Source organism: Aythya fuligula, chromosome 10 (assembly GCF_009819795.1).
Source record: "Aythya fuligula isolate bAytFul2 chromosome 10, bAytFul2.pri, whole genome shotgun sequence".
NCBI lineage: Eukaryota > Metazoa > Chordata > Aves > Anseriformes > Anatidae > Aythya > Aythya fuligula.
In genome coordinates, this window is record NC_045568.1 from 13,535,109 (window position 1) to 13,549,307 (window position 14,199).

Here is a 14,199-nt window from a genome sequence, read left to right on the forward strand (position 1 = left end):
CCCAAGACCTTCACATGTTTATTATTCTTAATGTTTTCTATGAAATATTGATGTCTACCTCAGAAATGAGGAATGATGAAGCTGTGTTATTTATAATAATGAAAAAAAATCTCACAAAAATGAGTTTTGTTTCCTCCAGATTTTGGATCATTGTTGTGCACTACACCTGGACTGAGGCCTGGAGAATGACTGACTGCTGTGGAGCACAGCTGAAAGTGCAGAAAATGGGGAAAAAAAAAGGATACTTCAGGTACAGAAGTAGCCTTTCTAAGACAGTCACTCTTTTCAACATGGTACAAATAATTAATAAACTATCCCATATTTTGTATTTATTTTTGTCAACAAAAGCTAATCAAAGGTTGCTTGTTGGTTGTTTTTTTTTTTTTTTTTTTTTTTTTTTTCTAAGAAACTCAATTATTACACTAAACTAGATTACACAGAAAATTAAATCATAAATCCATGTGACTAGGCCCTGCCTCTGTTGCTCCTAAACACAACTTTGCTCTCTTGAGCACCTCATTTAAGTCAAAGTCAGAACTTTGAAACTAGTTATGGATTCGATCATTTAATAACATGAAACAAGTAATTGTGTGGGAAAAAAAAAAAATATTTAATTAGGCCCTACTGTTAATCAATAGTAATCTATTCATTCATTAATTTGCATATCCCTTTTTTATGTGTGCCTACAAATTCTATTAGATTTTTTTTTAAAAGTTTATTAACTTTCTACTTTCACTATGCAAAAGGAAGTGCTCAAACCATATATATTAAGCAGAGCAAATAACTGAGCAGCAGGAATGTATGTATGCCCTATAGAACTGACTGCAGGATAAGATTTAATAATGAAAACAAGGAAAAGAAATAAAAGAGAAACAACAGAGCCTGGTCTCCCCAGGATGTATGCATAATTCTCATTAATGTTAATGAAAGATACTAAGTGTATGTGCACTGAGGGGGAGTTTATTAGAACCTAATAAATTCTGGGAGTTTTCCTTATTTATTTATTTATTTATTAAACTAATAGTTACTATAACAGGGAACTTCTTTAGCTGAAGTAGAAGATATCTGAAGAAGAAATAAAAACACTACATTAAAACTTGCTTCGTAGGTTACTCTCTTAAAATGCTACTTTACATACAAAATTATTAGATTTACACATGACTAACAATTGTAGATTCAAATTATAAACTCTATGAATTCAAAGAATTACTTGTACAAGTAGGGTCAAAAGTGTTTGTATGGAAATGGTAGAAGCTCCGCTGATTTAGCTCATATATTTTCACAAGTGAACTAAATAATTTATATCAGAGAATAATCTGTCCTATGACATCAAGGTTATTCTATTTATATGGACTCAGAGAATTAAACAGAGGTTACAGATACATTTCTACTATACCATAATTCTGAATCTATCCTATTGTGACTTCACCAAAAGGTCCCAGTTGAACAAATGGTTTGGGTTGTGTTCAAAGATGACTTATTTGCAGAAAAAAAGCATCCATTAAATATGGTCTGAACTGATCCATTCTTTAGTCTGGGCAGAAATGCCACCCCCTAATGAAAACTCTCCAAAAGAGTTGAGGCATGCTAGAAGGCTGCATAAGAAAATATCATGGTCTAAATGGCCTCATTGCCTCTTCTACACCTTCTCAATAAAAAAAAAAATAATAAAGCTCATTAGCAGTTTCTTTTGTTTTGTTTAAAAAAAAAAAAATAGAAAGGAAAAGACAGAAAGAATGCTACCTCTGGGCATTATCTCTATTTTAAATACTAAAAACTAGACTTGAAATCAGGCAGAGAAATTCAACATTCAAGGAATCAAGTAGAGAAATTCACGGTTTCAGTTTTAGACATCTTTAGCAGCTAGATCAAGACAATCATTCACATGAGCACTTTCCATCTGGTCTGGTTTATTTTCTTCCAGCCTCTCACAGAGAGAATTTGGATCCATGATGTCAGGCAAGAAACTTCATTTTATGTTCTCTAAGGCAGCAGTGGAGGAGGTAAGTCACAGAAAGTATAAAGAAAGAGAAAAGAAAATGGTTTGATTTTTCCGAGGTAATAACCTAGGAGATTGCCAAAAGAGAAACCATTTCTCTCCTTCAGAAGACCTGAGCAATCTGGCAAACACAGGATGGCTTTCCAATCTTCTGCCTTTGCTACAGGGTATAGATATCCTTGCCCCTGGCTGCACAGTCATGCTCTGAAGCACTACTGGGCAGGATTTGTTTAGAGGAGACAAGTACATGCACATACCTCACTTAGCACTGGTACAGTACACAGGTACAGGCAGAAACAAATTTGTTCTGACTTTATGTGTTATTCCCAGTCCAGAAACAGGGGCAGCCTATTAGACCAGACCTGAGACCACGCTAACAAGTACAGCAGAGAGAAACCATTTGGTTGTTTGCATCTGACCATTTAGACATAACCTGAATATGTTTTATCCATGATGAAAACCAAAGTAGTTTCTCAGGGTCCTCCACTTGGACATACTGTCCTTTTACCCTGGGACTGCCATAGCTAAGAATTCCCTCTTTATAGGGTGAGTACTCACCCTAACTGTGAGATATCTTGCCAGAGTGCAACTTTCAGGAATGATAGGGCAAATGAGTCTTGAGAGAGGAATTTTGCTTTGTTTTTCTGTACACTCTTGTCTTGTCCAGTCTGGCTTGCAATGAGCATGATAAAAAACCCACTGAAGTGTCCAGAGCTCCTGACACTATTTTTATTTCAGCTGCAAAAATATTACATACTCTTCACCCTGTCATCCTGTCTGGAGCTTACTGAGCAAGTTTTATTTTATTATTTTAACCCTGGTTTTCCATTTCTCAATTATTTCAAGGAGAGGCTTTTCATGCTCACAAATAAAGTCCTGCATGGGCTAACAGGGTGCTTCCAGAACAGACTAAAATGCATGGACTAGATCAAATGTACCTATATCTCACGTGCTTGGATTTTCAGTAGGTTACAGAAGAGTGTAACCACCTACTCTTTCACGTGATAAAACCTTTCTAGGGGCACTGAGCTAGGAAAGACCTCCATTCCCTTGCTACTAGGTGCAAAAGCATTACAAATACTTTCCATATTTTCTAAGTTTTGGCAACAAACTTTCAATCTGTGCAGGCTCTCTGGGAAGCTGCAGGGACAGTTTTAGGTAGACAGTTCTCTCTTTTGAAGGGGAGGTAACTTTGAGGGGGAAACAGTCCAGCTTAATATTTTCTTTATTATTGGATTAATAAGACTGCCAGGGCTCTAATGAATGGGTTCCCTTTGTCTGGATGAAATTGGGTCATTAACATGAGCAAAGCACTGACTTTGACTTTCCTAAGAGACTCAGATGTTACAGCATCCAGCCACACAGCTAAGGCACCGAAGTTTAACACAGATAAGTCAGCTGAAAATGCCTTTGGGCAAGAACACCCAACAACCTCAACCTTACAACACTTTAAAAGTGTGTAAGTGCCTGCTTATAGAAGACATGCATGGTGTGTAGAAAAGCATTCCATTTCATTCCTGACCCCTCAGAATGGCAGATCTTTGAAGTAAAAGCAGTACCTGGTAGGTAAGAATGCAAAGACAATGAGAAGTTGCTGCTCAGATTTGTTTCCTTCCAACCCAAACCATTCTATGAATCTATGAGAAGTGCAAAATCACATGAGGCCAGAACACTGGGACACAGTATTCTGCTATAAAGCATTATATTAATTTTTAGAAGGAGTTATTCAGAAGCCTATTAAACTGAAATATAGCTTTGCAACACTTGCTTAATAAACAATTTTCACCTAATACAAAACACAACAGCATCAAGTTACATGTCTGAATTAAATGGGAATACTTTCACAGATTTTGCACATTTCTTGGAGAGTTACATTCTACTTGAAAGCAATCTTTTGTAACAAAAAATATGAAAAAGAAATAAAAAAGAAAGCAAGCATGCCCCCTGTAAAATGAAGAGGTTTATAAGATATGAGCTTGACAAAGAGAAGTATTATAGATGAGATGGAGCATGGAAAGAAATTCATACACTAACCACGCAAAAATTAATCAGACATCCTTGACTATGCTATTAATGATTTTAGACCTGATGCATTGTCTGGGATTTCAAGAGGTTTTGCATTTGCAGTACAATGGGGTATTTGTAGGACCTGTACTCAAGAGTGGCATTTGATTGATTGTACATACTCTGGGACAGAGAATGATTTAAATGCAAAACATATTGCTGCAACATGGGAACAAAGAAGTGAAAGACACTTTCTAATTAAAACATAGGATTTTTGATCCTAATCTCAGTCATTGTGGGGCAAATGAAGAGCAGCATCTACAGCAATTCATGAATTTCTCAACATCCCTCCCCATCTTCTGTTTGTATTTTTTTTTGTCAGAAAATGCCAATTCAGTGAAACAGAAAGTTTGCAAAAGAGGTTTGGTTTCCATGAAGAAAAGGTTTTAATGTTTTCAAAATACCCTGTTATAACATTTGCAGAGGAAAACCTTTCTACCTTTCAGCTAGAAATACTTTCTCTTTTTGAAACAAAACTGTTTATAGAAAAAAAAAAGTCTTCAACTTCCCAAATAAACCCTTCTGAATGACTGATTTGTTCAAGATTCTTCTGTCACAAAAATTGTAAATATCTGAACACACTCCAAAAAAAAAAAAAAAAAAGTATATTTAAGCATTTTTTTTTCAAAGCAGACATGGGCTGTCCTGGAGCTGTAAGGAGAAGGGTAAAGCATGGGGAGCCCTGGCAGAGTTTAACCCTTCCCTGCAGTAATCAGCCAGGTCGCTGTGGGCAGCATGAAGTAGTGCCCCAGCACAAGCAGGGCTCCGCAGAACAAGTGCTTGCTTTCCACTTGGATAAAATGGAAAGCCACCTGCAGCCCCAGCACATGGGGCTCTGCTGATGCCTGATGTGGCTGCTGAGGACTGGGAGAGGCACTTCTGTGCTCCCACAGCCCTTCCTGAATGGGCACGCATACTTCATTTTGTGCACATGCAAGTACTCTTGCAGGTCTGCATGCATTCCTGATTTAACTCTCACCCATTGTCCCTTGGGGAAAAAAAAAAGGCCAGCAAACTGCTCTGCAGGTCTCCTGCAGAAGGTGGTTGTGCCGAGCAAGTGATGAGCTAGATGCTGGATGTAGCCAAGAGAGCTGCATGACTTTTAATATCTGAGTGTACACTAAGGCAAATTAAACAAGCATTTGAGCCCACTTACTTGCTTATTATAGTTTAATTTAGACAGTGTCAATAACTCTGAATAGCTCAGGGGGTATTTTTGGAATTAAACTACATAAAGCGAATATTCATCTAAGAAATCCATATGGTAAGAAAGGAGAGGGAAATTGCTAGCACAGAATAGTAAAATCTTCCTTCTCATTACCATTCTTCAACATAAGACTTCTGAAATTTGTCTTTTACTTTTCTCATTCATAGTTGCACTTTTTAAATCTTATGGGTTTGGGGTTTTTTTGTTTGTTTTCTTTACAGACTAGTCCACAGAGATATTCTGTGATTGTCGGTCAGGGTTACAGCATGACATTGGCTACTGGAAATTAAAAATCATCCAGATTCAGAAGTATCTGGATGTTTGGTTGAATGGTGAATTTAGCAGTAATTCACTGCCAAAGAGAATTTTTTGAAAACTTCTGTCTCCATTCCTTCAGGGAACCTCAAAGCTTGATATTTCTAGCTCAGACTTCATTATCCAGGTCTTCATTTCCATTTATCAGTGCCTTGGAGCCTATGGTATTCTCAGTTAAGATGGTGTCATGTCCATCAATCACTGGGCTATTTCCTAATTCCCAATTTTCTTTGATCTCTTTCAGCCTTCAAGAAACCTCTGCAACCGTGCATGGGTGTATACTAGATGCAGATACCTCTTTTGTCAGCCACTACCATCTTTTAAGAACAGGAACTGACCAGTACAAATTAAGTGGATCTTAAGAAATGTTTTCATTCTAAGTTCTGTATATTATTATATGTATTAAGGGAGGGTCTAAAGACCCATCTGGGACCAGTGCTTTTTGGGGGGCAAAACAAAAAGCAACACAATCTATGCAATGAACAGGAGTGAGGACCTGACAAAAGCTACTCCACCTGGATCCCTACAAGTCCATGGGTCCGGATGGGATTCATCCCCGGGTGCTGAAAGAGCTGGCGGATGTCATTGCGGAACCTCTATCAATTATTTTTCAACGATCCTGGGAATTTGGAGAGGTCCCAGTAGACTGGAAGCTGGCAAATGTTGTGCCAATTTTCAAGAAGGGTCAGAAAGAAGACCCTAGCAATTACAGGCCTGTCAGTCTCACGTCAGTGCCTGGTAAAATCATGGAGAAGTTGGTTCTTGGACTCATTGAGGCGCACCTGGGGGACAAAGCAGTTATTGGTCCCAGCCAGCATGGGTTTGTGAAGGGTAGGTCCTGCCTAACTAACCTGATTTCCTTTTATGATAAGATCACCCGTATGGTGGACCAAGGGAAACCAGCTGATGTGATTTTTTTGGACTTCAGCAAGGCTTTTGACACGGTTTCCCATAGGATCCTACTGGACAAAATGTCCACCATACAGCTAAATAAAAACATCATACGATGGGTGAGCAATTGGCTAACGGGCAGGGCCCAAAGGGTTATGGTAAATGGGGCTGCGTCAGGCTGGCGGGCGGTCACCAGTGGGGTCCCTCAAGGCTCCATTTTAGGGCCGGTACTTTTCAATATTTTTATAAATGATCTGGATGTAGGAATAGAGGGTATTTTGAGCAAGTTTGCTGATGACACCAAACTTGGAGGAGTTGTTGACTCAAGTGAGGGCGTAAAGGCCTTACAGAGGGATCTGGACAGGTTGGAGAGCTGGGCGATCACCAACCGCATGAAGTTCAATAAGAGCAAGTGCCGGGTCCTGCACCTGGGACGGGGAAACCCTGGCTGCACGTACAGACTGGGCGATGAGACGCTGGAGAGCAGCCTAGAAGAGAGGGATCTGGGGGTCGTGATAGACAGCAAGTTGAATATGAGCCAGCAGTGTGCCCTGGCAGCCAGGAGGGCCAATCGTATCCTGGGGTGCATCAAGAACGGCATCGCTAGTAGGTCAAGGGAGGTGATTGTCCCGCTCTACTCTGCGCTGGTGCGGCCTCACCTCGAGTACTGTGTGCAGTTCTGGGCACCACAGTATAAAAAGGACATGAAACTGTTGGAAAGTGTCCAGAGGAGGGCTACGAAGATGGTGAAAGGCCTTGAGGGGAAGACGTACGAGGAACGGCTGAGGTCACTGGGCCTGTTCAGCCTGGAGAAGAGGAGGCTGAGGGGAGACCTCATCGCAGTCTACAACTTCCTCGTAAGGGGTTGTCAAGAGGCAGGAGACCTTTTCTCCATTAACACTAGTGACAGGACCCGCGGGAACGGGGTTAAGCTGAGGCAGGGGAAATTTAGGCTGGACGTCAGGAGGGGGTTCTTCACAGAGAGGGTGGTTGCACACTGGAACAGGCTCCCCAGGGAAGTGGTCACTGCACCGAGCCTGTCTGAATTTAAGAAGAGATTGGACTGTGAACTTAGGCACATGGTCTGAACTTTTGGGTAGACCTGTGCGGTGTCGAGAGTTGGACTTGATGATCCTTAAGGGTCCCTTCCAACTCAGGATATTCTATGATTCTATGATTCTATGAAAAAAAAAAAAAAAAAAAGAGTTTTGCTATAGAAAACATAGGTCTGGTTATTGGACCAAAAGGAGGATTAGACCAACACAAGACTGATTTTGAAAAGGGCCTTGAAGGAAAGGGCAAGAATTATTTAGTGTGAGCAGAAAACTAAAAGCCAACAAAAAGACCTTACATGGCAGTTGGCAAAACACAAAAAATCTGGATGCCCCAGCTGCTTCCCTGTGGCTGTAAGGGCCAGTATATTCCTAGCTTTGAAAATATACACTATTAACATCCCAGAAAAATCACCCCAGTCTATGTATAGTACCATAGTAGAAAGAAAATTATGAGCTGAAAACAGACACACCAGCCCTAAAACTGCTGAATTTGCTGCATTGATCACCCATCTGCAATATTATATATACTCCAACCAAATATTTTTAGTGTGGTTCTCAGCGCACTTTGAAGAGACTACTATACTTAATCAAATCATTTCTGGACATCCCAAAAGCTTTCAAGAGAACCATGGTTCCTAATAATAAAGCAAACAAGACCATTTGTTCATGTTTCAGTACAATCTGTTTTTCAAAATCTTGTTTCTTCCATGTTTTTTCTACTTGAAACTTTTAAGTCATTTAGAGGTAAGAAATTTTTTGCATTTCTCAAATGCCAGCTTATTATTTTTATTAATATTATTATTATTAATTATTTTTTTTAAGAGAGTAAAAGTTGGCCTCTAATACTCCATTAAGCAAAGCCTCACACCTGCCAGTCTGCAAGGAAAGCAGGCTGAGACATCAGAAGTGTTGCAGTTAGTGAATTTAATCCTTCTGATGCAATCAGGCTGCAATGTGATCTGATTAAACTTAAAGACTCAGACCTGAAGTCCCGTACTCTGGGTCCAGGGACAGGTAGACAAATAGTATGAAAGAGCAGTCTCCTGTGGGCTTAAATAAACCCTAGAATCTACAGGTCAGGTTAAGATTTCTAAGGAATGCAAGCCAGGTGGATTCGTTTAACATAGCATTAAAAACACATCTGGAAAAGAAAAACATGTACATCAAAAATAATGGTAAGGTAATCTTCTCAGTGTAAAATAATTAGTGCAATATGTGACACACAAAATAAATTTCTGCACATATACCTACACTGCCACCATCAGCCTCAATTTCTCATTTATTTAGGTGAACCTGTAACTGGCAAGCAGGCACTTTGTCATGGATAACAGTGGAGGTGTTGAGCTGCCGGAGACTTCAACGCTGCTGCAAAATAGAGTGTGTGTTCATATGTGTTTGCACAATGGACACTTGCTGTGCAATATTATCTTGTCTCTACAGATAAATTAGTTGCATCATGCTCCTGCCAGCTTGATTTGTTTAGCCTTTACAGAGTACAGAGTGCATGGAGTTTCTTGTGATTGAATCTCACATAAAAGGTAAACCTGAGAGTTTATTCTACACTATGCCATACATCCACCAAGGCAGCTAGAGCATTTGCTGACTTGATGTTGGAACGAAAGCTATAAAATATACTGGGGAAAATCTTGAAACGTCACTCACTTGACATGGCAATAAGAGCTCTGCATTAAGATGCAGAGCTGATTTCCCTGATCCATGAAATTGCCTGGATATTTAAGGCATTCTCAAATAGAACCAGTGTGAAACTCACTCTCCATTCCTGACACAAGGACGCTGTACGTTTTGCATTCGCTAAGAAAAACAGAGCTCAAAATTGCAGATGTAAATATTCTTTAAGAGAGAACCTAAATACAATTTCCTCCCCCCTAGGTAGGATGAAATAAGAATTCAAAATGTGTTTAATGCTGGAAGATGGTTATGCTTGCTCACACGTTGCTTAGAGAAGCTCAGGTTCTCTGTTGTGAGTTGGTGCAAGAAGCTCTTACCGTAAAACACAAAGTGTGCAAGTCTGTGGCCACCGTTGGAGAGGGATATTTCTCCCTGTCACAAATAGGTGACAGGGCTGGAATGTATGCAGTCTGTGGGCAGCTGTGGAAAAGATGATGAAGGAATACTTTGTACTACTTTAAGGTCTGAGACCTGGGATGTGATTCAGAATTCCTCAGGAAATGTATTCTTTCCTGGTGCTAAAGGCTGAGAAAAGAGCCATCTATACTTCCAAAGTACTGGTGGGCTGAGGATCAGGTATAATGTTTCTTCCAAAGACAAACACACAGACCTCATTAATGGGAGAATTGGAAAGGACCAGGAGCTTCCCTAAAATGCCATCCAGCAGGCTCCAATAATTTAGATTCACAGGACAACAGTATAAACAAAGAAAGGAGGACAGTAATGTTAGATTCTATAAACAGCTTCCAATTAGATAACTAGTATGGTTTCACTACAGGCACCACTGACGTATCCTGACATCGCAGTACATCTGACTGAAACATGCACACACCAGCAGGTTTCATGCCAACGCAATGAACATATAACATTAGCAAACAATATCTTACCGTGGATTTCTATCCAAAATCGCTCTAAGAGACCAATCTCCTTTAAACGTGGTGCAGGCACTGCACATATCTCAGGCATCTCCACAGCAAAAAAAGACCTGAGACATAATCAAACTCAAGTCCAAGGGTTTTCTTTGACATGGATTACTATTTCTCCTTGTTGAAAAATAAAGAGAATTTTCAGATAAAATTTCTCAGTTTATATTTTCCACCAAGCTGATTGCTTTTCCCATTTTGTAGTGAGGTTTTGCACTGATCAGTTTAACAGCCAGTACTCATTCCCTGTTTCCTGTAATTCTTTTCCCATGTAGCACATGCAGTAGCTTATATCTATACAGGTATCCAGAATTATACAAAATAAAATAGGAAAGACTCTTGAAGCCATCTGGTGTATGCCCCCATTCAGAGCTAGATCTGCTACACCTAATTAGGTCCTGACATACCCTTGCCTACCCTATTGAAACAGAGACTTCACAAACTCCCTTGGATATTTATTGTGATGCTTTGCTATTCTTACTATTAGAATGTTTTCCTAATGTTAAATCTGTTCCAGAAATTTTAATTACAAGTTCTCTTAGAGGAAAACTGGATTATTGTGTATTTTTATACATGCAAAAAAAAAACACACAGAAACAAATGACACACCAAATGCAAAGTTCATAAATTATTTGTAGATCACGTGGTTTTACAAACTTTCTAATTCAAAGGAATTTAAGTGGAACCAGCTATTTATGTACCCTCCCTATTGTTCACTTTAAAGATCTTGATCATAGTAATTTTTTCCCCAATTTCAGTTTTGAAAGCTCTAAGTTCTCTGAAGAAAATAGTTGTTGGCATTTTCAGATGACAAACATCCTAAAGTGATGATGATAAATTACAGTGCAGCCCAATGATGCAGAAAAGTAGAGAAATGCAAACTGCTAACCTCCAATTTATGAATACACACTCTTTATTATGGAGTCTAGGGGTTCACAGCTGTAAGAGTGGGTCATTTTCATCTCATTGCTCTCATATACTTCATTAGAAGTATAAGATGGAAGCACTAAGGGTGGCTACCATTTGCAATGTACCAGATAGATTAATGCTTAATGTTCTTTGTCTCTGGTATGAATACAAAATGATACAGATTTTTTTTTTTCCCTTTTTAAGGCCTATGTAAGCATCTGTTATTGCTCACAATCACACAAGATGGGGATTTTTACATCTGGTTTTGCTCATTCATACTAGAAAATTTTCTCACATTTTAACTTAATCATCCCTATAATTTTTACGCAGGAAAAAAAAATAATATTTGTTCAAGATAGCAAAAGAAATCCTGTGATCCATTTGCTAACACATGTCCGTGTTTAATGATGAAATTTATTCAGGAATGTATTTAAACTGTGAAACTTTCACCCAACTACAGGCATTCCCAGTGAAACCCACCCAATGAACTCTAAGTCATGACCTGAGGAATCAGTTTTATTGCAGTATGGCAGTAAATTGTATTACATTTCTTCATCACTGCTCAGCTTCCCAAAGCTTGGGGATTTTCTAATTTCTTCTTCTCTCTCCCTTTCACCTCTCTGATAAATATTCAAAGCAGGCAACAAAAAGGCACAGGAAAAATAAGGTCAATACAAGCAAATTGGAAAGAAGTAAAATGTTTCTATATGCTATCATTTGGTTGTTAGAGTTATCTTAATCAACCCAAACAGCTTCTTTGAGCCATCTAATCTGATTTTACAAAGTGCTAACCCATAGCCATATTTGACTTTCCTTTGATTCCAAACGTTAAAAAAAAAAATAGCCTTTATCTAATGTTCAGGCATATAATCTAACTACACATGCATTTGCATTTGCATTACGAGGCAGTGAAACATGGCTGGAGAGCCATCTTGGATGTTATCTATGTTATTACTCAAGTGGAGAGTATAATCATAAATCCTTTTGCCTTCCACCCCCCGCCTTTTTTTTCAGAAGTACACTTAAAATCTGTTTTTAAGCTTCACTGGCTCCATTACATTTGAACTTCAGTAACAAGAATGTGATATGAATATGTAGAGAGCAAGCAGAGACAAAAGGTATATTTTCATAATGTGGTTCAGTTTAACTGTTCCTATAATTATCTACAACTCATTAGGCAATAAAAAGACAAACAAAGAGATTAAGAATGGAAGGGCAATATTTTCTCCATAAAACAAACACAAAAACCTTAAGCAGATGCCTCTTTTCTATGGCTTCCCTTGTATAAATACACCCAGCAGCTTAGAAAAGATATTTTCATGATTGAAAACTTTTGTCTAGAAAAAAACCTGTAAACATTATCCAGTGCAATTTCAATAAAAAGTATTTACAGCTATTGTACACTTGGGATTTTTTGATCTCAAGGATAACATAACAATACAGCAATGGTCTGCAGATGACTAGCTTTGATCTTTTATTAGTTCTTATAATTGTCTCTTAATTTGTATTCTGCATAATAAGCACTCACCTTCACAGTTTGTCCGGCTTCAGGGCCATCCTGTAAGCAAAGGGAGAAGTCTCAGGTTAGAGGAACTAACAAGGATCACACACAGGGATTCAGAAATATCACTCATTAATCATTCACATCCAATTTCATTGTATGGTAATTTAGCATATTCTCCTGGGGTCCCTTCAACACAGTTTTTAGACTAGGTGCCTTTCCGCATCAGGCCATGGCAGAGTGAGAAGCGGTATCTTTGACCACAAAACCCACAGTTGTTAATTTTCATGCTTTCAGATTGTATTTTTGAATAGCTAGCAATAGGTTTCTGATCCTTGTGAATATAAAATCAGACAAGTAAGTGAGAATTTAATCAAAGCATCTTTCTTAAAGTCTTATTCTAAGGAAATAGGCTTAGTCTTCTGATTTGCTTTTAAAAAAAAAAAAAAAAAAAAAGCTCTTTTTTTGGCACAGAAACCCAGTACAAATAACTGAAAATAACTGATAACATATTTACATGGCCATAACTCTCTGCCTGCATATAGATGTGCGTGAGTAGGAGAGAAGGAATTACTCCTTTCCATTCCAAACTGTGGGTTACCTGCTGAAGACAGAGATGTGACTGCCTCCTCTAGAAGTTCAATCCTGCAAACACCTCCTTGGGAAAGGAGTACTTGTTGAAACACTCATGAGTAAGTATTGTGTTCGAGAGTGTTCCCAGGCTTAGCCAAAAGAATAGCAGTTAGTAATTATCCAAACTTTTCTCTTTTTTCTCTTAGCAATGAGAATTTCTCTTTCAATGGCAAATCTGGCATATTGCCATCCACTGTGCAAAACATTAATATGCTTTTTAATTTTTTCCTTAATTGTTACTTTGCATTTGTCGTCCCTTAAAATTTGAATGCCCTTTTGTCATTGGCCTACAAAAGGTGGTAGGAAGCTTGCTAAAATAAATCATGAAACCTTTTTATTTATTTATTTATTTATTTATTTATTTATATTTGACTGATTTACAAACCTGAATTGAAATGGTGAGTGAAGTGGCACCAAAGTGTTTCTCTACCACGTTGCCAACCCTTTGTGCCATACGAAACAGATCAGCCACCTCCTCGGGACACAGGTCGCGGAAACGCTCCACCGGACGCAGCGGGCAAACAAGGACATCTGAAGGTTGGATTGTCAAGGTACAAACGCAAATCTGATTGCCCAGAAAGAACAGTGTCTCACCCCCTGCCTGTAACCTGTTTCTGATCACCCCGATTTGGCTAAACTTCTGCTCTACTAAAACATAAGGCTAAACATAGTCAATCACACGATGCTTTGTTCAGAAGTTTCCTGAAGCCCTTCAGGTATCAACCAAATTATTAAAATACAGTTCATATGCTAATATGAAGACATCTAAAGGAAAATAAAGTTTTCACAAACTCAAAGTTACCATTTTGAACTACACAGCTGTTGGTATTAACATCTTCGGAAGTTAGAGACATTTACTTTTGTGATTAAAAAAATGGGTGAAAAGCAACAGATTTGAAGGTGGATATGGGTGTGTGATCCGAGACAACAGTTTTACAGTGTTTTTCCACATACATAGTATGTATTTTTTAAAATCTTACTCTTACACCTCTAATTTTAGGTACCTAAATGTG

General features: G+C 38.6%; 1 protein-coding gene across 1 annotated transcript in view; it reads right to left on the reverse strand.

The window, feature by feature from the left end:
• Nucleotides 1–14,199, reverse strand: part of FHIT (fragile histidine triad diadenosine triphosphatase) — a 564,596-nt gene that overhangs the window by 126,421 nt on the left and 423,976 nt on the right. Inside the window, exons 4-5 of the mRNA XM_032194486.1 lie at nucleotides 13,572–13,717; nucleotides 12,581–12,610 (exon numbers count right to left, since the gene is read on the reverse strand). Of these exons, the coding sequence (XP_032050377.1) occupies nucleotides 12,581–12,610; nucleotides 13,572–13,717 (176 nt within the window). The remainder of the gene's footprint in view (nucleotides 1–12,580; nucleotides 12,611–13,571; nucleotides 13,718–14,199) is intronic.